General features: G+C 52.1%; 5 protein-coding genes across 5 annotated transcripts; 3 read left to right on the top strand and 2 right to left on the bottom strand.

Annotated features, from left to right (window-relative positions):
• Nucleotides 1-616: 616 nt before the first annotated feature.
• ALTATR162_LOCUS6299 (uncharacterized protein) lies at nucleotides 617-5,408 on the top strand (the record flags this gene model as incomplete). The annotated part of the gene is made up of 4 exons (XM_043313920.1): nucleotides 617-1,874; nucleotides 1,926-2,252; nucleotides 3,660-4,055; nucleotides 4,117-5,408. 4 exons carry the CDS (start codon nucleotides 617-619, stop codon nucleotides 5,406-5,408), a joined length of 3,273 nt encoding a protein of 1,090 aa, XP_043169855.1.
• Nucleotides 5,409-5,600: 192 nt separating this feature from the next.
• Nucleotides 5,601-9,105, bottom strand: ALTATR162_LOCUS6298 (uncharacterized protein; the record flags this gene model as incomplete). Its single annotated transcript, XM_043313919.1, has 6 exons — nucleotides 5,601-8,110; nucleotides 8,169-8,186; nucleotides 8,237-8,601; nucleotides 8,659-8,776; nucleotides 8,838-8,940; nucleotides 9,007-9,105. 6 exons carry the CDS (start codon nucleotides 9,103-9,105, stop codon nucleotides 5,601-5,603), a joined length of 3,213 nt encoding a protein of 1,070 aa, XP_043169854.1.
• Nucleotides 9,106-9,464: 359 nt separating this feature from the next.
• On the top strand, nucleotides 9,465-10,949 carry ALTATR162_LOCUS6297 (uncharacterized protein; the record flags this gene model as incomplete). The annotated part of the gene is made up of 5 exons (XM_043313918.1): nucleotides 9,465-9,510; nucleotides 9,562-9,716; nucleotides 9,765-9,924; nucleotides 9,971-10,841; nucleotides 10,895-10,949. 5 exons carry the CDS (start codon nucleotides 9,465-9,467, stop codon nucleotides 10,947-10,949), a joined length of 1,287 nt encoding a protein of 428 aa, XP_043169853.1.
• Nucleotides 10,950-11,458: 509 nt separating this feature from the next.
• On the top strand, nucleotides 11,459-12,673 carry ALTATR162_LOCUS6296 (uncharacterized protein; the record flags this gene model as incomplete). Its single annotated transcript, XM_043313917.1, has 2 exons — nucleotides 11,459-11,648; nucleotides 11,706-12,673. The coding sequence occupies 2 exons, from the start codon at nucleotides 11,459-11,461 to the stop codon at nucleotides 12,671-12,673; spliced, it is 1,158 nt and encodes a 385-aa protein (XP_043169852.1).
• Nucleotides 12,674-20,054: 7,381 nt separating this feature from the next.
• ALTATR162_LOCUS6295 (uncharacterized protein) lies at nucleotides 20,055-21,192 on the bottom strand (the record flags this gene model as incomplete). Its single annotated transcript, XM_043313916.1, has 2 exons — nucleotides 20,055-20,130; nucleotides 20,183-21,192. The coding sequence occupies 2 exons, from the start codon at nucleotides 21,190-21,192 to the stop codon at nucleotides 20,055-20,057; spliced, it is 1,086 nt and encodes a 361-aa protein (XP_043169851.1).
• Between the last annotated feature and the right edge of the window lie 1,877 nt (nucleotides 21,193-23,069).

The following is a 23,069-nucleotide window of genomic DNA, read 5'->3' as shown; positions in this document are numbered from 1 at the left end:
ATGACCTTTTGTTGACAACAACAGGCTGCGGGAATAGTAGAGATCACAGAGCAATATCTGTATCCCTAGGTGTGAGTATGTGCTACATCGCTTACGTTTTTTAACACCTAGGGACATCCCTTCGCGTATTAGAGGAGACTTTTACGGTTTGAACTGTAAGCTTCAACAACCGTTGACAAGATAATCTCTGTCGGAAGATGTTCCGGCCGCACCCACTAGCCTTACGAAACATGTTAATTTCTCCAGTCTGATGTTCTGCGTTTCTCATCTGGAACTATTGTCGTCCCTATTGCACCTTTGCTAATGCCGGGGCGTGTTGAATAACAAGATCTACCTCGTCCACGCCTCAAAGCGTTAGCACCCGGCACTCAACGTCTGCACACAATGTCATGGATGCAGCTCCTTTAACATTTCTGACACCGAAGCTAAACCGGCGCAATCAAAGGGCTTATCAGAGCACCGCTTAACTACTGCCCAACGCATCTTAGCCCTCCCCCGCCGCGGAGTGTGGTGCCGCCCATGTAAAGCCCATGGTACACACACAGGAGGGGTAAGCGCCGAAGAAGGCTCTCTCAACAATTCGCGATCTGTCGAATACTCAGACAACAATCCAACAATGTCGCGTCGAAGTTCTGAAGCGGGCGAGGGCGACGCCCTTTTGAACGCCGGCGAGGTTATTGCATCTTCTTCTCGAAACTATTCTACACTTGATGACCCGACTCCCACCGAAGGAATAACTACAAGAGATGGGACGTCATTGGACACAGACAAAGAAAAGCCTGTGGGCCACGATCAGTCTGACGACCCGGAGCGTTCACATTCATTAACTGAAGAGCTTGGCGATGAGAGCATCTCTTTGTACGAGAAGAAATGCTTGCTTATCAATCGCGAGATCGATCTCATGGGAATGGGACGGTACCAGTGGTCGATTTGGGCGCTCTGTGGCTTTGGCTACATGATTGACTTGATGTGGGCACAAGCGTTTGGCCTCGTCTTATCGCCAATCCAGCAGGAGCTTGGATTTGGAGCTGATCAAACTGGCAAACTGTCTACTGCCTTTTCAATAGGACTCACAGCGGGCGCGTTTGTGTGGGGCGTCCTGGTAGACGTGATTGGGCGAAAGTTCTCTTTCAACCTGACAGTCTTCATCGCGTGCATCTTTGGCACTTGTATCGGCGCTCCGAGCACTTACAACGCCATTTTGGTCCTCACGGCGTTTACTGGGTTCGGCGTCGGGGGCAACATTCCTATCGACACCACGATAACTTTAGAAGCCACACCACAGAGCAAACGCTATCTTCTTCCGTTGTTGTCGATCTTTCAACCCATCGGTGTTGTCATCTGCTCGGTGCTCGCCTATGGTTTTATACCAAACTGGTCTTGCAGTCCAAACTTCTCAGAGGGAGATCGAGCGTTGCCTGCCTGCGGTGCTGTTGCTGCAGGGGAAGCGTGTTGTTCAAGAGAGGCCAACATGGGATGGCGGTATCTACTCTTCACCCTAGGAGGGATCACCATACTTGTCTTCGTCTTACGTTCGGTGGTTTTCACCTTCCAGGAATCCCCCAAGTTCCTCATATACCGTGGCAAGGATGCCGAAGCCATCCAAGTGTTGCACTCTATGGCTCAATACAACGGTACAAAGTGTACCCTGTCCCTAGAGGATCTTGAATCTCTGGAGCGGCCATTTGATTCGTGCCAGAGTACTGGGCCGATGCTCGGAGGCGGTGTCAAGCAGCTCAAATCCACCTGGACTGAGAAGCTCAAACTAGAAGGCGATCGGTTCAAGATTCTGTTTTCGAGCTTTCAAATGACAAGACTGACACTTTTGGTTTGGTTGACTTACATATGCGATTACTGGGGTTTCACTGTTGCCGGTAAGTTGCACACATGTTCTCTTTAACGAGTATATACTAACCTCTATTCAGGCTCCTACCTCCCACAAATCCTGGCAGTGAAGAACGGCGCTCTAGATCTTTCGCTTCGCTATACTTATCGCTCTTACATCTTCATCTATCTTCCCGGAGTCCTCGGTGTTGTGCTCGGGACCCTGTCTTACCGTGCGTCGCGAGTTGGCCGTAAATGGACAATGGTGGTTTCCTCAGCATTGATGGGTATATCCATCTTCCTCTTCAGTTCTGTCAACTCCGCAGCCTCGAACATCGGCTTCAATGTCATGGAGTACTTCTTCCAATCTATGTTCAACTCGGTCTTGTACGGTTGGACACCTGAGGCTTTCCCAGCACCTATTAGAGGTACAGCATGCGGTATCGCGAGTTTCTGGGGCAGGCTGTTTGGTATCGTCAGTCCGCTTATTGCGCAGCATTTATACGCGGGTGGTGGAGCAGGCAGGGATATCAACAGCGTGTTATATCTAGCTGGAGGAGTCACGTTGGGCTGTGTCATCACGACAGCCCTGCTACCTAGCAAGCTTGTAGGTCGGCAGAGCTTGTAGGAACAGCAAGCGGGTGAGGTACGACGGAGAGCTGAAACGGGTGAGGGAATGTTTGTAACCGTGTTCGGCGCTCGAGATACCCGCTACACTAGGTAGCATTCATTACTAGGATAAGACGAACAATATACGGGTAAAGCAACCAAGAACAGTGCGTTTTTCAGTCAATTTCGAACTCTTTGTTGCGAACCTAAGATGGTTCGCCTATACTCCTTAACGCCGCTCAATGCTTGCATATGATATTATTTCGAGGTCATAATTTCGTCTTCCCCATCACGTCTGCTCGCCTCTGCTCCATCACATACCCACTCGCCACAGGACTCCAACCTTGACTAGCGACTTGTGGTATGGGGAACGGCGGCTTCTTTAGATTCTGCGTGAAGAAGACGGGATGCCGTATCGCGCTGTCGTATACCGGTGTGAAGAAGGTGGCTGGTGTTTGTGGGGGACCAAAAGGTGGCATGGCTTCGATCTGTGATCGTGGTTTTGGAGGGTTCAGATGTGAGTTTGAGGGCTGTGTTGTAGGTTGTTGCGAGGCCTGTGATGACGAGTGGGCGGCGCGTTGCTGTTGGTGCGCGTATGAAGGTCTTGGGGACTGTTGGGGAGGCTACGTTCTGTCAGCAAGCGTGATGAGATTAAACGTGAAGATGACATACCTTTGGCCTCGACGGCTGCAGGCTAGGGAGCATGTCAAGTTGCTCGCGTGAGGACTGCCAGAGCCTCGAACTGTCGCGACTGTCGTTGCGGAGACCCCATCTACTACGTACCTCGGCAGACCGAGCGACCGCGCGCGACGTCATTCCTACTTCGTTCTCGCGGACACGGACACTTTTCCGCTACGGCAAACACCACCAAATGCAGACTGTTTATCCCATTTCAATATGAGCGTAACAACACCGAAATTCCGAAATGCGAAAAACGCAAGCGCTGTTCTTTGCAGCCACAAGATGTACAAGACTCCAGACTTCACGTAGACTGTATTCTTCGCCGTCTATTGTCAAAATTACCAATGGCACCTTCTACCGCCAACATCCTTCGTCCAAAGGCCATAATGCGACTTCAAACCCGCCGTTGTTCTCAGCCCTGACTTTGGATCTACCATCTTTCTCAACACCAAACCAACATTGGGTGGTTTTAAGTCCATCGTCTGACATTCGCACGGCGTTTCTCCAAATTCTTCGCGGTCAATTACTTTGCTTCCCCCCAACAGCGCGTTCTTTCCCTTACCTCCTCACCCCAGCCATCACAGAAGAGAGACCGCGCCTGCGCTTCCCAGAGCGAGCGATCGAGTATGTGGGCTTCGATGTTGAGCGGAAAGCTTTTGGCGGCGCGTATCTATCCGCACGGTATGAGTCCCTAAGAGAAGATACGGATTTTACCGTTCAGAGATATCTCACCGGCATCGTAACGATGAACCCTGGAGAAGAGGAATTGAAGGCAAAGAGCGTGGATGAAGAGGATATGAAAAGGGTTATGCGGGATTTGGAGCTAGAGAGGTTTATCGACAAGCCGGTTAGTATGTTGAGTAATGGGCAGAGCAGACGAGCGAGGATTGCGAAGGCGTTATTGAGTGGGCCTGAGATGCTGTGCTTAGATGCGCCCTTTAGTGAGTCTTGACTTCATACTACCAGTATGTGTCCGAGGGAAGTGAGCTAACAGCATGGTAGTCGGACTGGATCCTATCGTCACAAGGCATATCTCCAAGGTTTTGCATCGTCTCGCGGAAGCAAATGCACCACGCATTGTTCTAAGTCTGCGACCCCAGGATGATATTCCGGAATGGGTTACGCATGTTGTATATGCTGGGGAAGATGGACAGGTGCATAGATTGGGACCAAAGGAAGAGGTCCTGAGGTACTTGGAAGAGAAGTATGGGCAAGACGAGAGTACTAGGGGTGATAAACGTATCTCGACGATTACGGAGACAGTGGAAGCAGGACGACATTCGGCAAGAGATGACTCTAAAACATCGCCAAATGCGCCAACACTGAATCGAGATGGCTACGAAAAAGTCGATACCTCTATGCCTACGATCGGCGAACCCATCGTCGAAATGCAAGGAGTACGCATCGCCTATGGCCAGAACTCTGTCTTGGGAGACTGGCAACAGGAGGTCAATGGCTCATCTCGACCCGGTCTTCACTGGAACGTCCGTCGGAATCAGCGCTGGGGTATCTTTGGTGCCAACGGTTCCGGCAAGACTACCCTCCTGTCTCTTGTCACATCAGATCATCCACAGACTTACTCTGCTCCTGTAAAGCTTTTCCAGCGCTCTCGCTTACCCGAGCCCGGCATCCCAGGCATAACCATTTTCGAGATACAATCGCGAATGGGTCATGCGAGTCCGGAGGTTCATGCCCTGTTTCCGAAGAGGCTAACTCTCAGAACAACACTGGAGAGTGCATGGGCTGATACGCCGATCACGAAGCCAAGACTTGATGAAGAGGCGAAGAAGAGGGTGGACGCATGCTTGAGTTGGTTCGAGGCAGAACTTAGGCCGGGGTTCGGCGGTGGTGAAAAGAGTAGCGAGACTCTCGCATGGGCGTCTGACACTCTGTTCGGTGAGGTGTCATTCTCAGCACAACGGGTACTCCTCTTCCTGCGCGCCACGATCCGTAATGCTGATATCGTTATTTTGGATGAAGCCTTCAGTGGTATGGACGACCTGGTTCGGGACAAGTGCCTTTTGTTCCTTAGTCGTGGCCAGAGCATGGAACTCAAGCCGTCTGATGACGGGCCAAGACCGGTGAAATGGGAGGGTGAGGTCGTAGTACCAGGACTACAAGAACATCAAGCTTTGCTTTGTGTCAGCCATAGTAAGCACGAAGTGCCTGGATGCATACGGGAATGGGTATGCCTACCCGAACCAGGCACAGGACCACCTAGATTCGGTCGGTTTAACGGGCCTGTTGAGTTGGATGTGGGACGATGGAATGAAGTGTGGAATGAGGCCTCTTAAGCTTTGACGTTTGACAAGAAAGGAGTAGACATTTAAGCCTTGCTTCTTATATGCCACATCCTATTGCACTGCGCATAGGGTATGAGCTTCACTTCGAGTTGTGAGTTCACACATTCTGGAAAAGTGCAAAAGTGAAGAGTGAGCTGAGTGGAAATGCTTATAGACCGTAGTAAGCTACAGCGTGTATGCTATTCATTGCTCGTCCTCCTTACCACTATCCTTCTTCTTCTCTTCTAGCTTCTCCGACCTTTCCAGAATCTCGCCCGCCAGTCTCTCCAAGTAAAACTTTGATACATCGACTGGTAGATCTTTGAAAGCTTTGACAATCTTCTCCACATCTCTCCTACCATTCTCGTATGCTTGCAGGTCTCTATTCCCGTATACATCCTTACCGGCTGCATACCCCCTCTCCAGTCCCTTCCAAAACACATTGACTGCCACGCTGACACCATCTTCCGGCGTAGCTGTATGACTCCACATGGGCGGTATGTATAGCACATCACCAGGTTTAAGTAAAGCAATATGAGGATGAGTGCGCCTAAGTTTGGGGTTCTTGGAGGTCAGGACATCGATATTAGAGGACGAGCCTCCGGGTGGAAAGTCCAGCAGGGAGACATCGGTAGGTGGGTAGAGGAATAGGGTCTTTGAGCCGCGAACCTGGCAGAGGATGTTGGAGAGGACATCATAGTGTAGCCACAAGGTCACAGGTCCGGAGATCCGGAGGGGAGAGCTGTGGTAGTTTTCCTTGACTATGTTGCATACCTGTGGTACGTGGAAGTCGTTGGAGATTGCTGGAAAATCGTCTTCAAGTTTGGTGGGTAGCTTGTTTGGCTGACTTGACGATACAGCACGAAGATAGGCATGAGAACCTTGAGCTATTCCGCCCAGGAAGTCTGCTACTGACTTCTTGACGTATGCGAAATTCTTGTCCTTGAACGTCATACGATCCGATGAGCATTCATGAATGACAAGTTCCCTCTCTGGTCCGAGCTTCTCTTTTAGGTAGTCAAGTGTCCATAGGTCTGTGCACGGACCGATATCGAGGCCTTCGATGATGGCCGGTTTCAACGAGGCCGTCAGCTTGGCAAAGTCATCTGACGACTGGATCTGTACCCTTGCGATCTCGGTAGTACGTGCAGCAGTAGCAGGTCTCTTCTTTGCATTGACTTCTCCTCGCCGACCTTTGGATGTCGTTTCAGCAGTCCTCGCTTGTGCTGTGCCTTCTGTGCCTGCTGTGCCTTCTGTGCCGCTGATCTGACTCGGCACAACGCGACGCCACGGCTTGGCCCCTTGCGCAATGCCAGGAAGGATGGTGATCGGTTCTTCATTCCAGTAGCTTCCCATTGAGAAGCATACCGCCCCTCCTCCTGCAAGCACAATCTCGCCACGAGACGTTGAAACGGCCCCTACACCCACTAGCAAAGGCCATGCAGTTGGTGGCAAGACCTGCATGCGGAGGTGCTCCACCTCGATTGTCGTTTCCTTGCATTTCAAGAGTAGAAAGTCGTCTGATAGAGAGTGGATATGCTTCTTTGAAACACCTCCAATCAACAGCAGAGAACCGTTCCAAGGGACCAGGTTGGCACCTATACGCGCGCATGCAGAGTTTTCTGGACTGCTTCGAACGTCATTGGTTCGGTCCTTAAAGTTGAGTCGAGTTGTTGGTGTGGCGGAAATGGACCACTCCCACACCGCGTCTTCCAGAACCACGCCGCTCTCGTTTGAACCTCCTGTCAGCAACCCCCAATTTTGAGCAGAATCGATCGTGGACATCGCGGCGCCGAAGCGTGCAGACGGGCGCGGTCCGTCAACGGGAATGCTGTGCCATCCATCGTTGGCAGTCCATAAGGCGCAGTAGTGTTCGGCATGGAGTACTGTGCCGTCACTGGCTCTCCCACCAAAGATGAGGACACCGGGGGTCTGTGACTCCCCACTTCCTAATGCAACAGCTACAGCAGAATGGCGGTATCGCGCTGGCACGAGGTCATCCACTTTGGTCCAAGCTCCATGACTGAAAAGCCAGCAATCTGCACAAGCCTGGGTAGGCGATCCACGCCCTCCGACCAGCAACGCTTTACCGTTATGCATTGACGTGATGGTATGGCACATACGTGCAGTAGGCAGAAAGTCACAAGACTTGATGATATGATCCTCGTTGTGGTCTTCCCGCCTCAGGACATCCATATCGGCGAGACGGGCTTGCGTCCCTTGACCTCCGTGGAAGGCCACTAAGTCCTTGTCGTAAGTGAAAGCTGCTGTGAAACGTCGTGGCGTCACAGCACCACCAGTCGATGGTTCTGAGGTTTGAAGGGTAATAGTCTCCGCATCGGTAACCTTGCTGCACTCTCTGGGGGCTGCTGCCTCACTGTGGATTGACTCGGGCGTTCCCCGTTGCTCCGCGTTTGAGGCGACGAGTAGGAAATAATGACCGCCAAATAGCGCAAATTCCTCCCACTCGTCAAACGGCTCTATAGCATCCAGCCCGCGTCTGAGCATGGGAGAGGTAAAGGCATCATCGGACCAAAGGTCCCACAGATTGCGGGCCATGATTAGAGTAGACCACCCTGCATTACGGAAACGAGCGGCTTGCTGAGTTAATGATGAATGCAACTTAACCGCGTTGATTGAGGCTTGCAGCTTGTCGAAGTGAGACAGCATGGTCTTGGCAAAGGGATGCGCTGAGCCCTGGGGAAGGTACTGTTCTATGCGGTATGAAGTCAGTGCGAGAGGAATCGGAGACATATGTGAAGGATTGAGTACCTAGTATGCAGAAGCGAGCTGCATATGTTAGCATACCACTACGAGTAGGATTCATGGAGTCGGCGAACCGTCTTCAATGGTACTAGCCCACTGTATGAGTGCATCAGAGTCCTTTAGCGGCATGTAGGTCACCGACACCTCGGCGACGAACATAATTGAGGATGACGGGACATCGAATTCGGCCCGTAGAAGACGTTCAAGTGTTGCAAGGTCTTTGAGATCACAGCCCAAAGCCATGTACTTGTCACTACGAAGATATACAGGCTGTTCGGACTGGCGGAGTTTGGTCTTGAGTAGGGCGTCTCGAAGAAGACCGTTGCTGAGCATAGTATCTCGTTTCCGTTCCATCAGTTGTGGGTAGTCGACGTCTACGAATGTGGATGATTGCGTAAGAGCCGCATATCTGTGCCAGAACTGAAACGGTAAGGGATCACTTTCAGAACTTAGTAGCCGTTCCTCGTTGCTTGTCGACGACGGATGTCTTACTCACTATCCACATCCCAAGTTCACGACAATCTTTGGCTTTCCATTCTCTTCTTCCAGAAACAGACGGACAGCTTGTTCAATAGCGTGCATCCGTAGCCAATATCCACGATTGATTAACGGGTCTTGCAACGGGAGTCGAATATCAGTGTACGCTCACGTGGAGTTGGCGCGGAAGTCACGTACTGCGTCGAAGGAACTTTGGTACAAACGGCTCATAGAAGTCTGGCTCATGGCTCAGATATAACTTGGACACACTCCTTTTGGATACAATGCTGCTGTCATTTGTCTGACATGGATATTAGTTTAGTGGTTTGGAAGAGGACCACGGGCTGAAGAGGTTGGGAAACCTCACATTCATAATGTCAACGTCCCTTCTTTCGCGCAGTGTTTTCTGCTTGCCTTTGGTCCTCGGAGGGGCTTTCTTCAGCCGCATCTTGGTATCTTTCGTCATGACTCCGATCTGACTGACGTTGCCGACATGGGCGTGGGAGAGCAATGTTTTCTGGTGCACCAGCCACTACGTGGGGCTAAGCTGACCTCGGGATCCCTGCATGGGCGCGTGAACCATCGTCAGGCGGTGGTGGCTGCAACCTACGCAATAGCTCCAAAGTATTGCATCTCTCACCTACCCAGGTATATACTCATGCTGGTTTCTGCATTGCGATCGCTCGGGCCTGCGATTACCTTTACACGCCGCCTATAGGGCTGACCTCTCGCGAACGGCTGCCCAAAGCTACACCGAGCTATCACGCGGATAGTCCCCAACCTTCTCAGTACGGCGAACCACGCAGTCCAAGACACACCGCAGCCATGAATTTCGTCACATTCAACCAAGACCACAGCCATCTAGGCGTCGGTATGCGCCATCTCTGTTTATAGCTTCATGGGTACTGATCTGGCTCTGCAGGCACACCCAACGGCTACCGCATATATACCACCGATCCGTTTAACAAGCAGTCTGAGTCGCGCGAGGGAGATGTTTCCAGCCTTGAGATGCTCTTCTCGACATCGCTGGTTGCACTCACACTGTCACCACGAGTCTTGCGGATACAAAACACCAAGGTTCGTCAGACAGGCGACTATGGCTATACAGGTACTGACAATGTCAAGAGGCACTCGACCATATGTGAGATGACGTTCCGAACAGCTATTCTGGCGATGCGGATGAACAGGAAACGAATCGTAGTCGTGCTCGAGTCGGAACTCTATATCTACGATATAAGCAACCTTCAGATGCTAAAGACGGAGAAGACGTCGCCTAATCCTAACGGTACGTCGAGAGAAATGGCACTCCAAAGTTTTGCTAACAAGTATAGCAATATGCGCCCTCTCAGCATCGTCCGAGAACAACTACCTTGTGTATCCGCTACCCACCAAGGCCGCACCCGCTACCTTCCAGCCGCCTTCGCACGCGCCGCCCAAGACGGATCATATCGCACCTACGAGTGGAGAGGTCCTTATATACGATGCAACAAAGATGGAGGCAGTCAACGTCATCGAGGCACACAACTCTCCGCTATCTTGCATTGCGCTGAATAGCGATGGTACCCTGCTGGCGACGGCATCAGAGAAAGGCACCATCATCCGTGTCTTCTCCATACCCGATGCACAGAAGCTGTACCAGTTCAGGAGGGGCTCGATACCAGCGAGGATATACAGCATGTCCTTCAACTCGACGTCGACCTTGCTCAGCGTATCATCGGCGACTGAGACTGTCCACATCTTCCGCTTAGGAGCGCCCAACAGCAGAAGTAATAGCGTCTCTTCCGGGCCTACCAAGCCCATGGGCGCATCCCATGCGCGGAGCAATAGCAGAACGAGCCAAGAGACCGAGGATGAGTTCGGTACGAGCACAGCGGATATATCGTCTCCAGAGCGAAAAGCAATCAATCCTACATTCGGTAGCTTGATACGGCGCACATCGCAAACCGTTGGAAAGTCCTTCGCTGCTACCGTCGGCGGATATCTACCCAGCGCCGTAGCGGAGATCTGGGAGCCGTCGCGCGATTTTGCTTGGGTAAAGATACCGCGCTCTCCCACGAGCTCATCTTCAGGACCTGTTAGGAACGTGGTAGCACTCAACAACAACGGCCCTCAGATCATGGTCGTCACCAGCGAAGGCAACTACTATGTCTTCAATGTAGACCTGGAGAAAGGAGGTGAGGGAACATTGTACAAGCAGTACTCGTAAGTTGACCATTCGCTTGCTGTTGCTTGATGCCTGCTAACGCTTATCGCAGCCTTCTTGAACCGAACGAGCTTGCAGCAAGCAACTCTCAGGATCTGCCGGAATAGGCTTCCTATCGGCTGCCTTGCAACTTCCGCCAACTTGTTTCTTCATGCATTGCCTGTGGCGTACTTGGTCCTACATTATTCCCCGTGGTGTGGCGCACGTGTCTTTTGGGTAGCACCATAGTTTTCTCTTCTGTGTGGGTGCACATTGAGCAGCTCTATCGCTCAGCAATATAACTTGCTTTCTCGTATCATCTTGGTTCAATGGTGATGTCATGGAAGTAGTACAGTCGAAAGTTTATCGAGTTTGGCACTTGCATCGTGCATGAACAGATATCGTGAGACCTGCAGATCATTGAGATCTGGCATGTGCTAGCGCGTATTAGACCCCGCCCACGCGTCATTGGTCGCTGCCTGAAGTCGCATGATGGATACATTTGTTCCTTCTATGCTTTAATGCTCCATCACGCGCTCTCTTACGACACTTCTGCAGATTGCAACTGATTTCTACAAATCTCCTGAGCCATCTTACACGACCTCAAATACCCCCAACACATCTTGCGCCCGCAAAGATGGTAGATGCAAGAACTACGGGCAACCCGCTGAGCGCGGGTTCTCTCGCCCTCTTCATGGCTACGTCGCTACCAAAAGGCGAGTCATCACAACTCAAGAACGGAACCGAGGCTGTCGCGCTCGCTGTTCACGCTGGAATGCTTGCCGTTGGCTTCCGTCTGATCGGACTGGGCGAGGACGAGCGCATAGGTAAGCATACATCTTTTTTGTTCTGATCATCATTTATCATAACTCGGGAACTCATAGAAGCGCATGCAGACGCCGAAAACCCTTTGCCACTTCCCAAAGAATGGAACGCATCGTCTTCATACGCCTTCCGATACGCGCACGCGCAATCAGCCATGGAATACCTGGTCAAGGTTAACAGACTGGGAGGCAAAGCGGTCGTCTACGCCCTGGCGCTAGGCGATGACAAGACTACACATTTCGAGGTTACAACCAAGGACTACATCTCCGAATCACAACTACCTTTCAGTGTGTCGGAGGGCACGTCAACAGAGGACGTGTCACAGAAGCTGCAAGACCTGTTCATTTCGCCAGGCAGGCTGAACGACCTTGGCTCGCTCCTCAAGATATCAGTTATTCAGAAGCTGGCACCGGGGCTCAACAAGCCAGGGTACGAGGAGGGCAACACCGATCGCGAGCGTACCCCTACAGCAGACCGGCAGGAACCACAACGAGGGCAGCCTGCCAACCCACGGCAACCCCCTCACGAGCCAGAGCCCGCGCGACCGTATCCCTTCCACGACCCTCTCGCCGCACAGCCAGGCTCAGGACGACATCTGCCAGAGCCTATACCTGGCTTCGATGATGAATTGGGCATGAACCGGCAACCTGGTCGCATGCCTGGCAACAACCCTATCAATATCGGACACGACGACTTATATCCACAGGGTCTTGGGCCCAACGATCCCATTCGACCACACTTAGCAGGAGGACTGCCACGGCCTGGTGGTTTTGGCGGCGGCGGTATGCATCCCACGTTCGACGATCCGTTGTTCCGCGGTCAAGGCGGACAGGGTGGTTATGATCCGAGAGCACCACCAGGCGCTCGTTACGACCCTATGGGACCTGGCGATCCGTTGAGGGAGGACAGAGGAAGAGGTCCCATGTTTCCAGGCGGAGGAGGCTTTGGCGGACCTGGTGGTTTCGGCGGAGCAGGTGGACGACCGCCGAATCCGTTCGGTGGCTTTGGTGGTGGAGACTTCATCTGAGCGCTTCGCGAAAGTCTGCATGTACGACGAGTGAAGCGATAGGTGTAGAGTACACGACGAAAGATTTACGAATGATGATCAAAACGGAAGAACCACGGTTAATGTGCATGCGGCACGGACAAGGCGGTGCTGGCTGCGCCGCCTCAACACCACATCTCGGTGCTTGTGCAGGTACAATAAGTATGTAATTGAACATGTAATATATTTAGAACTTATAACTTGCATACCCCAGTGCTTTCCGCAGTCAAATCCGTTATTCGTTTCCATGCGACGAACGAAATCGATCGAGCATCAAGACTTGGGGCTTAGACATCTATTAACCGCCTGAAGATGTTAACCGCAGTCGGGGACGAAGCAAGACCATCGCTTCTTATTCAAACTGCTGCCTGAGCACATGCGCTCTTCATTGGGACTTGAACTTGGTGGGCGAGATAATTGTAGTGACAGTTAGGTCCAGCTGCCACTGACAACTTCGCATCAAGACGCCCTACCATATTCCGATGAAAGTCCATAGTGACTTGTTGCCTGGTCACTATTAGTCTGTTTCTATGATCTGCTTCGAATAGACGTGCATGTGATGTGATAAAGTATGCATAGCCTTGAGACATGTCTGCTAGTACATGGAAGTCCTCGTATCGTCGCAGTGCTTTCATAACCCAACAAAGAATCCGTTGCTACCCATACCACGACAGCCATAGTCGCTGCTTAAATATCTAGACCGTATGTGAGAACCTGTATACATGTATATCATAGTAGTCCGTCGTTACGAGATAGTGGCGCATCAATGTGCTAAGATGTGGTGATTGGATAGAAGCTGTAGAGGTTTGAGTCAAAGGACGTCTCGCTTGTGCTGGGGCGCCACTGTGCAGGCCCTGGTTGTTGAAAAGCTACTTCGCCGTTTCCGGAGACTGAGATTCTGGCGGTGAAATAAGCTCTTTGGCAGTGGATGGGTACAGCATCGTACTCTTCATCCTATCTCTTCCCATGCAGACTAATACAATCCAGTTCGTTGACTAACAAACTGGATGTTATTTCCCGTGTAGAGGAGGCGAAGCGCGTGAGGAGCAGGTTTACACGCATGGGTTGGGTCAATACGTGAAAGGAACAAGGCACGTGTGTGTTTCACCGCACCATCCCGTGGACTTTTAGCAGAGAGGTTAGTGGCAGAGGCAATAGGGAGTTTATACTCTTTGGCTATTGTGAACGTTCCTTCGACGCGGGGCGGACTTGTTATCTTCTCCAACAGGAGAAACCTAGCGAGAAAAGTGACAATGACGAGCTTCACGGTGGCTTTCTCACACACACGCACATATAGGCTACCTGTCATGGTTCTGCGCCGAAACAAGGTCGAAAAGGCGAATGGCGGCTTACTGACTCGCTTTGTTCGGTGTCCTTCATGGATATACCTTGGTGTAAGGAGATCCGTTTACCGTCTTGTTGGGTTCGCACACGGCTAGCATGTGATACCAAAGGGTCACCCTGAGTGTGGTGGCGACTAGCAATATATACTGCCGGTGGCTCAAGCAGCGGCTGATTGCTCGTGAATGGTGATTGCTGGACTACTCAGGCAGCTTCGCAGTGATTACCTTCCAGTATCTAGCATATCTCACTAAAAACCCATGCGTCGTTTCGGTGTGATACTAGGTCCCAGTATTTTGATGTCAAATAGTGTGGGGGCTGAGAATGCGCTTGTGCCGTGCGCCTATAAGCGCGAAGAACGACTTCAGTGACAGTGACATGAAACCACGGCTTGGAAGGACCTATTTCTGTGCTCCTCACAACAACCGGTACATGCATCTTAGGGGATTGCTGCACTTTTGTTCTTGCCGCTGCGGGGATGGTAGTGGGCATCTTACCTGCTGCCAGATGGCAGCCTCACCCGCGAGGCACGGAAGCTTACCTACACTTCCTCTTGTCCCTGCGAGGCCCTCTTAACCCAGCTCCCCTATTTTCTTGGCCGTGTTTTTCAATGGAACCTGACGAATGCCCAGGACGCAATGTCTCGTCTTCGGATCCGACAGTTGTCTGCCCGGGGTACTGTACACCGGTACAAGTGGAGGAAGTAAAAGTACCGTTCAGTGTGGAGCTTTACCCAGATTGGACTGTCCTACACGGGAGCATACAGCCTGGGAATACGAAAATTTCGGATGCCGGCGACCTCTTTGCTCAGCCTCGTCTTCCGTGGGCCGTCGCGTCTTCCAAGCGCGAACGGCTAAACCGTTAGGATGGTAAATTTACCGCCATTCACGTCCAACATTAACAAGTATAATCGGCCCATCATTTACCTGTTTCGACTGTCACCTGCCTAGATAAGCCAATACGTGTTCGACCATCCCGCTCGATTTATGCAATTATCCATCTTTTGTCTCATCCCATGAGCGGTAATGGGGCTAGATGCAGGGCGGTTGGTGATAGCTATGTTGGTGTGATGCCGATCGGCAGGCGACAGGCGCGTAATCAGTGGCCACAAGAAGGCATAGCACGCTGCACGTCGTGGTGATGGTCACATACACGATAGAGAATCAACAATACCCTTTTCTGATTTTGCAAAGGCGGGATAGATCCGGCTGTGACCACGGTCGCATATGTGCTCTTGCCTGTGTTGGGTTGTTAGACTGGTACTACAGGGTTTGAGCGTTGAACCATATCCACTACAACTTCGTTTCGCTGGATCCTCATCAACGAGTGAAGCTGCGTAGCTCGGTAAATTCCACCCTGCGAGATGCATCTCGCTGGGGCTCGTGGATGTGTGCGTGCCGGCTTTGTCTGTCAAAGGACTCGGGTCTGTATTGGTGTGACAACGTGTGTGAACGCCGAGAGATCGCTACCAGTCTGCTGGATGTGTTGTCATCTCAAATGCAGCATGCGAACATCATAGCTCGACATCAATGTCTAGTTATTTGTGTTTTCGACGCTCATACGATAATTCGGCAGGAAGGCAGGGTTGTGCTTCCCCGCAAGCGAGATGAGGAGGTCCAGGTTCATCCCCCGCGGAGGTTTCCTGCCTGCGCTCGGGTTGCGTTCATCGTTTGCCATGATCAGGCGGCGCAGTTTCGCGCGCGCACTGAGTCAACGATCTCGGAGGAACAGCTGTTTGGGGAAAGCGAGCGGTCGCGGGAGTTTCCAGCTGCCGTACCGATCTGGCTGTGCCACAACGTTGTAAGATTGCAAAGGGGGCCGGGGGATGCTATCGGACAACATCCACACTTCGACGCCGATGCTTGACGCTTGAGACTCAACAAGGCTGCTCTTACAATAATTGAAAAGGACAGCTACAACATTGGACAGCATCTTACCGAAGTACCGAAGCAAGGTAAACGCCGTAGGTCTGCCAAGAGCCCTAACTATTTGAAGATGGGCCCCGAACCTGGCGAGCCTACCTGTGACGGCCAACAGAGATGCCGCTAACATTATTCGCATACACGACTGGAGGGAATAGTCCAGTGTCATGAGGATGATGAGGTTTTCGAACCAACAGCCTGGAACGAAAAGAGCGCTTTTCATCAGTGCTTTCCGTAAAGCCAAGTTATACTTTTCAGCCTCGTTTGAGCCATCGTGCCTGGCGTTGAATCAGCTTTGATGTGTGCGTGCACGATGTGCGGACTGACTGCAAAAGGTATGCATCTCGCTGCCTTCCTTTTCGATTATGGAAGGTAATGGGAACCTGCCAAGTAATCAGAGTTACAGTAGGATTTCAAGCGTACCCAGCTCCCGGAATTTGGGGTGGGTTTTGCATAAAATTAGTGTCACAATACAGTACCACATACAGTCCGGCTTGTATCTGTATGCGGTAGGAAGTCCGTGCGCTCTACAGCGCTATTGGCTGGGGAAGAGGGAAGCCGTACCCGGAGATAGTAAGCTAGCTTGAACAATTCGTAGGGTTGGCTTGCAGTGTACACGAGAGAAACTTGATGAGGCTCCAGTGGACACCGGAGATATGTGGCCTAATTCTCCGTTTCGGCGCCATGAGGATAGAGGTAGTACTCCGAACGAGCTATAGAAATGTGCGCTCGAAGAGTTCACCACGGAAGCGACCCATGCACCAAGCGAAAACACACTTTGCAACCGAAGAATGTGGTGTACTGCGTCTTCCAGCTACAAGATTTTGTAATCTCATGGTGAGGACAAACACCCGATTGATATCTAGGTAACTCCACTGGTTCTGCAGGGTATCGCGGCCTGCCGCTAAGCGTATAGCTCCGGCACTCAAAGCCACCGCGAGAGTCAGGCCGCGATACATATGCAGGGTGGATATTGTCATAAGCCCTGAGTCTGCTCCACAGTGGCCAGCGGATCAATGTAAGCCGCTAGCGCTATGCCCTTGCTCGATGTGAACACGAAGAAAGTATTTGCTGATGAACGAATGGAAGGGAGGTCTGACCAGCTGTGACCTCACGCACCTTCGGCTTTGCTCAGTGCAAGACGAAACAGACCAGTACTGAAACAAGAGAACGTGTCAAAATGAAGTTATGCCCGGGCGCATTTCTTGCTCCCCCGCCCAGGTTGTATAAATCTTAGGAACCGCAGGTGCGGGGTGGCAGCTTCGAAGATGTGACGTTGTTTTTAGCTGCGTTGCACGCAACTCTAGCGAGCCGGCGTTTATCGCGGAGTGAAGGCGCGGCAACACACACCACTAGCAGGGGTTTTGCGGTTCGCGCGGACAGCGGAAGCATCGCGGCAGCTCCAGCTTTTTTTTTTAAACGCCTTACCGATCGACTTGGATCCCTAGAAGCGCCGTTTAGCGCTTTGCGAAATGCGATTCGCACAGCATGGCGCGAGAAGGAGGGCGTGCATGGTAATCGCGTGGTATTGCATCCAGTGCCATGTGTGTGGTTTCCCAGCAACCTGAACATGATTTGGTGAAGTGGCAATGCACAAAAATTTGTAGTTCTAGTCCTTCACTCCAAGCGCGATGTCACAACAAACGATGACGTTGACGGTTTGTTGAATCGTGGCCTTGCTGATGTTTGCCATCTGTGTAGACTGTCCAATTCGCCTGCAGGCCTGTCAGACTGCAAAGGCGCGATCGCCAGCCCTACCGAGCAGGTACCTGACTGCATATGCGTCATGGGCAGCAGGAGCAACCCAAGCTATCCATCTTACGCATACGCTGCGCAGGCACGCGTTTGCGTTATCACGATTGTCTAAAATTTGGTTTCTCAGGCGGGGTCTTCCGGCGATGCCACGGTGGGGACTTCCGAAGAGCCATTTGGGCCGCTAGTCGTTGGGCCATGAAACGAGTTCTTTGCAACGTTGTTTTGAGACTTCTGCCCCGACACCTTATTCATGAACCTCATGTAGCTGAACAACCGCTGGGGTTGCTCATGTTTTGCACAGTGTTACCCAACTACTGCACCTTTCTTCCCGTTAACATGGGGCTATAGGTCGCTTGGGAGACTGCTGACTGCTTAGATTACTCGTGGATTTTCCGGTCAGCTCATTGCAGGCACGCTATGGGTTGCACCACACAGTTGGTTGTATATTGCTGAGTTCGAGTGACCAAGTCAACGGTACTGCGTGGGTTGAGCACGGTGCAATGTTGCAACGACCGAGGTTCGAAGCTGTGGTACAACAGGCCGATGACCACCAGAGACGACCCGTCGTGGGACCCGGCGGAAACAGGCTCGAGCTCCGCCAGAATGTGATGGGGTTCATGGATTATCCAATGAAGATTGAAGCGATGCTCGTATAGGCAGGCCATCAATCCTCATCAATACATGCAGACTGTACAGTCAATGTGGACGTGATTGCGAAGAAATGCCGATGTTGCAATGGCCTAAACAGCGACCCGACTGCTGTGCATTGCAGCAGAATGTCTCAGTCGAGATAGTGTTGGCCAGCGTTGAGGGTCCGGCCCGGCACAGTGACTTGTTCCTTGATCCCGCGGCATGGAAAATGTCTTCAAGGTCGAGCGGCGACGGCTAGCCCAAATAGGATGTGAAGGTCCCGTCCCTTCGCATACGAGTGCTGTCACTCGCATGGAACGAGCATCACCTGAGTGGCGCCGGGTACCAGAGCCCTCCTCGCTCAATTCGAATCCCTTTCCTTTGGTGTCGTCATGTGCCAATCGATGATGTCTAGCAAGACGCTGATCGCATCACCTGTATCAGTGCGCAAGAGGGGAAGGATGTTAGGGGCCAAAAAGCGTGCAGCTGCGGGCTGGGCGCGACCCAGAAGCCCGGGTTAGGCAGCAAAAGGCCGTTATTGCAACGGGTTCTAGATTGGCGCAAAGGAAAGGGTAAGCGAAAAGAGACGCGTCGAAACGAGCGTGACAGAAGGGGGAGGTCGCTGGGGGATCATGGTGGGAGGAGCTTGGCTGCCGTGACGTAGGGGGACTAGCGCACTCGAGGGCTACAACCAACGAGCCGACATAGCTCGGACCAGATAAGACAAGGCCAGACGACCAAACATTAAGCGCCCGTCAGGACGCTATGCGACTAGTCTTTCAAGTACACGGGTAAGTTGCAGAGACAACTTCCAGGATTAATATGCGATATGTATATGCGATGTGGGTCGGGAGCGATGTGTGACATGCCGAAAATGCTCCAGCATCCCATGAGCAACAGCCGCCTACTACCTTGTTGCTGTAGCTGCCCCAGACTAACCCTTGAACTGAAATGACAGGTAATATAGTCTGCAAAGGATCATCCTGCGTCTAATTAGTAGCATCATGGGCCCGTCCGCGAGCTGCATCACCGTGCCACAGCCCCGGCGTATCGTTGGCCAGTCAGCTGCGGCCTACGCGAAATCGCTCACAACGAGGGCGCTTAATATGCACCGAACCTGCAACATTTCACAAACAGATGGCATCCATGTAGTTTTAGCCTGCTTGACAAGGGCCACGCTTCGTGGCTTGCGGTAGTGATTCCCCGTGTATCCCCGTCTTAGGTGGGTTGTGCAGAAAGACGTTGTGGGCAGTGCCGGCTTATTGCAGCCAGTCTCTAGGGATCGATCTAGGTGGCGTCCTTGAAGCCACTCTGGACTGCCAAGGCATCATGCTAGACGAGCTTCTAATGATTTGAATTTTCTACGTTGCAGAAGAGTCATGAAGTAGTTGTGAACGAGCGTGATCATGTTCACCTAGTAAATGAGAGGGGCCATCATGCGCTGAAGCTGGGCAACCTCACTACGTAACTGCAGTCTGTCTATCGCTCTCAAATTCTTTGAGGCGCACCAAAACGCCGTAATGCAAATGTCCACCCACGCAGTACAAACAGAATATCCCAACCAGTCAGCGATAGGAAAGCCATCGTTCACCGTATAAGCTTCAACATAACCAAGCTGCTTCCAGCATGCTCTTCCGTACCGTATTTGTTGAATGCTTTCGAATTCCAAGCCCCCAGCGATTGAAGAGTCGCGTGACAGCTGAGTTCAATCAACGTCAGAGTTTCGAAAGCCCATAGCATGTGTCTTCCGGCGACACCTCGTTGCGGCGAGGGCACCCATCCATTTCGTGTCTAAGCATCTGTTAGTGAGATGAAACGAACAAGCGCTCGGCTCGTTACTGACCTATGGAGCGTGTCTTTGCGAGGAAAGGCAGAGGCGCACTTGGAACACTTGTGTGGTCTGATATCCGAATGCACGCTCTGGTCGTGTCGGGCTAGATCTGTCTTGCGCACGAACTGTTTCCCACACTCAGGATGGGGGCAGACATTCGCCCTTTTGCGGTACGAGTCATGCGTGAGCATGTGCTGGTTAAGGTTGTACCTCCTTGCAAAACCTCTGTCGGGGCAAAGTTCGCAGTGAAATGCAGCAAGGGCAGGATCAGTGTGTCTGCGGTTGCGGGCACGTCTGCGGTTTGCCAACGACATTGTGTTGGTAGATCGGGTGGTTCGTGTGGTTCGGGTTTGTGGGCTGCTACCGCTGGCCACTGACGGTGCCCTTTCGTAGGTATGGTCGTCATAATTGTACGCTGACGCAGGCTCGTATCTGGGCATGGCAGGCGATGGGTATGCAGTCTCGTACGGGTACATGTTCGAGCTGAGCCGCTCCGGAGCTACAGTAAGTGGCGGCTGCCTCGACGAAGAAGGGCCACCCATTGCGACTGGCGCTTCTGTACCGTATCCAATATGAACTGTCGAGTTCCATGACGGGGCCTCCATCTTTACATCAGGGTAAGCCGCAGACTCCGATCCATCATGCGAATAGGCGGCAGACATGGCGCGCGAACTGTATAGGGGTGGAGATGTAGGAGGTGAGGGTTGAGCGGAACTCCAAGGCACTGGCGAACGAGAGACTGGATGATCGAAAGCTCCTGAGAGATATGGGTCTGCAGTAGGCTCTGTGGAAGTACCGTTCGAATAGTGACCGCCCCAGCTTTCCGATGGTTGAGGTGATGGGGGCAGGCCGTTTTGCAATGACTGTACTTCATATAGACCAAGACCGTGTGTGTAGTTGGGTCGCGACTCCTGTCGGCCCGGTGAAGGATAGGGCGATTCAAGTAGGGAGCCTGTCCGTGATGTGTGTTGTTGGTAGGGCGAGTTGAAGGGTGGCGTAGGCTGGTCCGCGTACGAATACATGTTGAAAGGATATGAAAGGGATGAATGCGAAGCGCGTAACAAGTCTTTGAGGTTGAAGAGGTTGGCGAGGAATGAAGGCAGGCAAAGATAAAAATGATAGGGTAGAAGCTGGGTGAGGATGACAACTGCAGGGCGTTCTTGGACGAGTTATATCTGTGCGATGCAATGCGTGACTAACTCCAAGATGGAACTGATTTCTATGCTGTGCCAGTGCGTTCTCGCAGAGTACATTTAAACAGTGGGCGTTTGGGTGTTAGGCAGATTCTGAAATTATGCTAGACAGGGCAGCATGAACAGAGAGCTCAAGCCGCCTACGCGGCAGGCGCCTGTTAGCTTCATGGGGCTATGAAAGAGTGGCAGGGGCGGTGGATGCTGGCTCGACCGGGGTGGGTGGGTAAGTGAACCAGACGGCCGGGTAGCTAGGTCTTAGCGGGCCGAACACAGACATCCTTGCTCCGACCGGAGCTTGAGGCGCAAGAGGAGAGGGCGGTTGTACCCTTGCTCGATGTGCGTCCCCATGAAACTGACCAGTCTGGTGAAGGATGTCTTGCCTGCATCTGCCGTTGATCGTTCAACCCGCTCTGGCCCCGATGCCATTGTTACTGTGAGACACCAACACCTCATTTCCATACACGCTTGTTTGAGTACTTCTCAAGATGGATAGATAGGATCATCTTAATTTTTAACCGGATTCACGGTGCTCTTACCTAGCAGAATATACCTATATTCCCGCGGCTGCAAGCGCCGACCATCAAGCGACCGATGTGCTCGCTTCGCGTTGCTGCTGGAGCTGCGACACCATCGCAGTAAGTTCTTCAACTTGCGTCGAAAGCTTGAGGACTAGTGTCTTCAACTGAGCATCGGTTTCTGTAACCCCTGCGGGAGCCTGAGGCTTGTGGGGCCTCCTTGCAAGCGCATTTGGTGCATCTGCCATCAGTAGGCGTGGTGAATTGACAGGCAGCCGAAGAGCCTTTCTGGGCAGTGTAGGTGTTTGCGGTCCACTGAAGGACATCGCTTTCACATGACGGCTCCGAGTATCGATAAGCTGCTCAAAAGCCCAGATTGCAGAGACGAGCGGTAAATGTGTGGCCTTGAGCAAGACAATCCGGACACTCCTAAGCCGCTCCGAGGGCAAAACGAGCCGCAAAGGTCGAATGACTAGCGGAATGAGATTCTGGAAGCCGGTCAGCCTTGCAAATGGTGAGCACAGTTGCGGGTTCCACTGTGTCGTGGGTTCGCAGGGATTCACGGCATTTTTGGGTCGAGAAAGCCTGAGCGGCAGAACAAGGCTTGCCAGTGACGTGACAACGGCAGCGCACGAGCCGACGATGCTTTCCTCACGAGCCGACCATGGAGCTTTGACTGGTTGGTTCTGAGTGCATCTTCCATGATGGTCATAGAGGCTGTGTCGATTGGCCGTTGAACGACCCGGCGCTTAATGCCCACTTTTAACCTCCCCATAATAGCACTGAGCGACGTACTTACCAGTGGAGGCAGAAAGTATGTCAATCTATTTGAACTTGATGCTTCGAGCACATATACGGAATAGCTATACCGTTAGTGTCTGGCGAAAGGCGCATTACGATTATACCAACGTACATGAAGAGATACTCGTCTCGCGCATGATCCAAGACCTATTCGTTGTCAATATTGATTTTCTCAAACGCAATATAAGACGAAGAAAAATAAGTAAGATATAGCCTGTTATCCATGGGTGACAGGGCAGAAGGCGACAGTGATGGATCTGGATCTACAGTCCAGATGTGGTTGTATCACACACCCGAAACACCAACCGGAAGAAATCAAGTGCGCTTCCCGATGTGAATGCGCTCCAGGGGACTGGGGATGAAGATGGCGCGGCGCAGTTTGCAGTTGGC

Source organism: Alternaria atra, assembly GCF_907166805.1.
Source record: "Alternaria atra isolate CS162 genome assembly, contig: 25, whole genome shotgun sequence".
In the NCBI taxonomy this organism is placed as follows: Eukaryota; Fungi; Ascomycota; class Dothideomycetes; order Pleosporales; family Pleosporaceae; genus Alternaria; species Alternaria atra.
The sequence above is the reverse complement of the archived record's forward strand: the minus strand, read 5'-3'. Positions and strand labels throughout refer to the sequence as shown.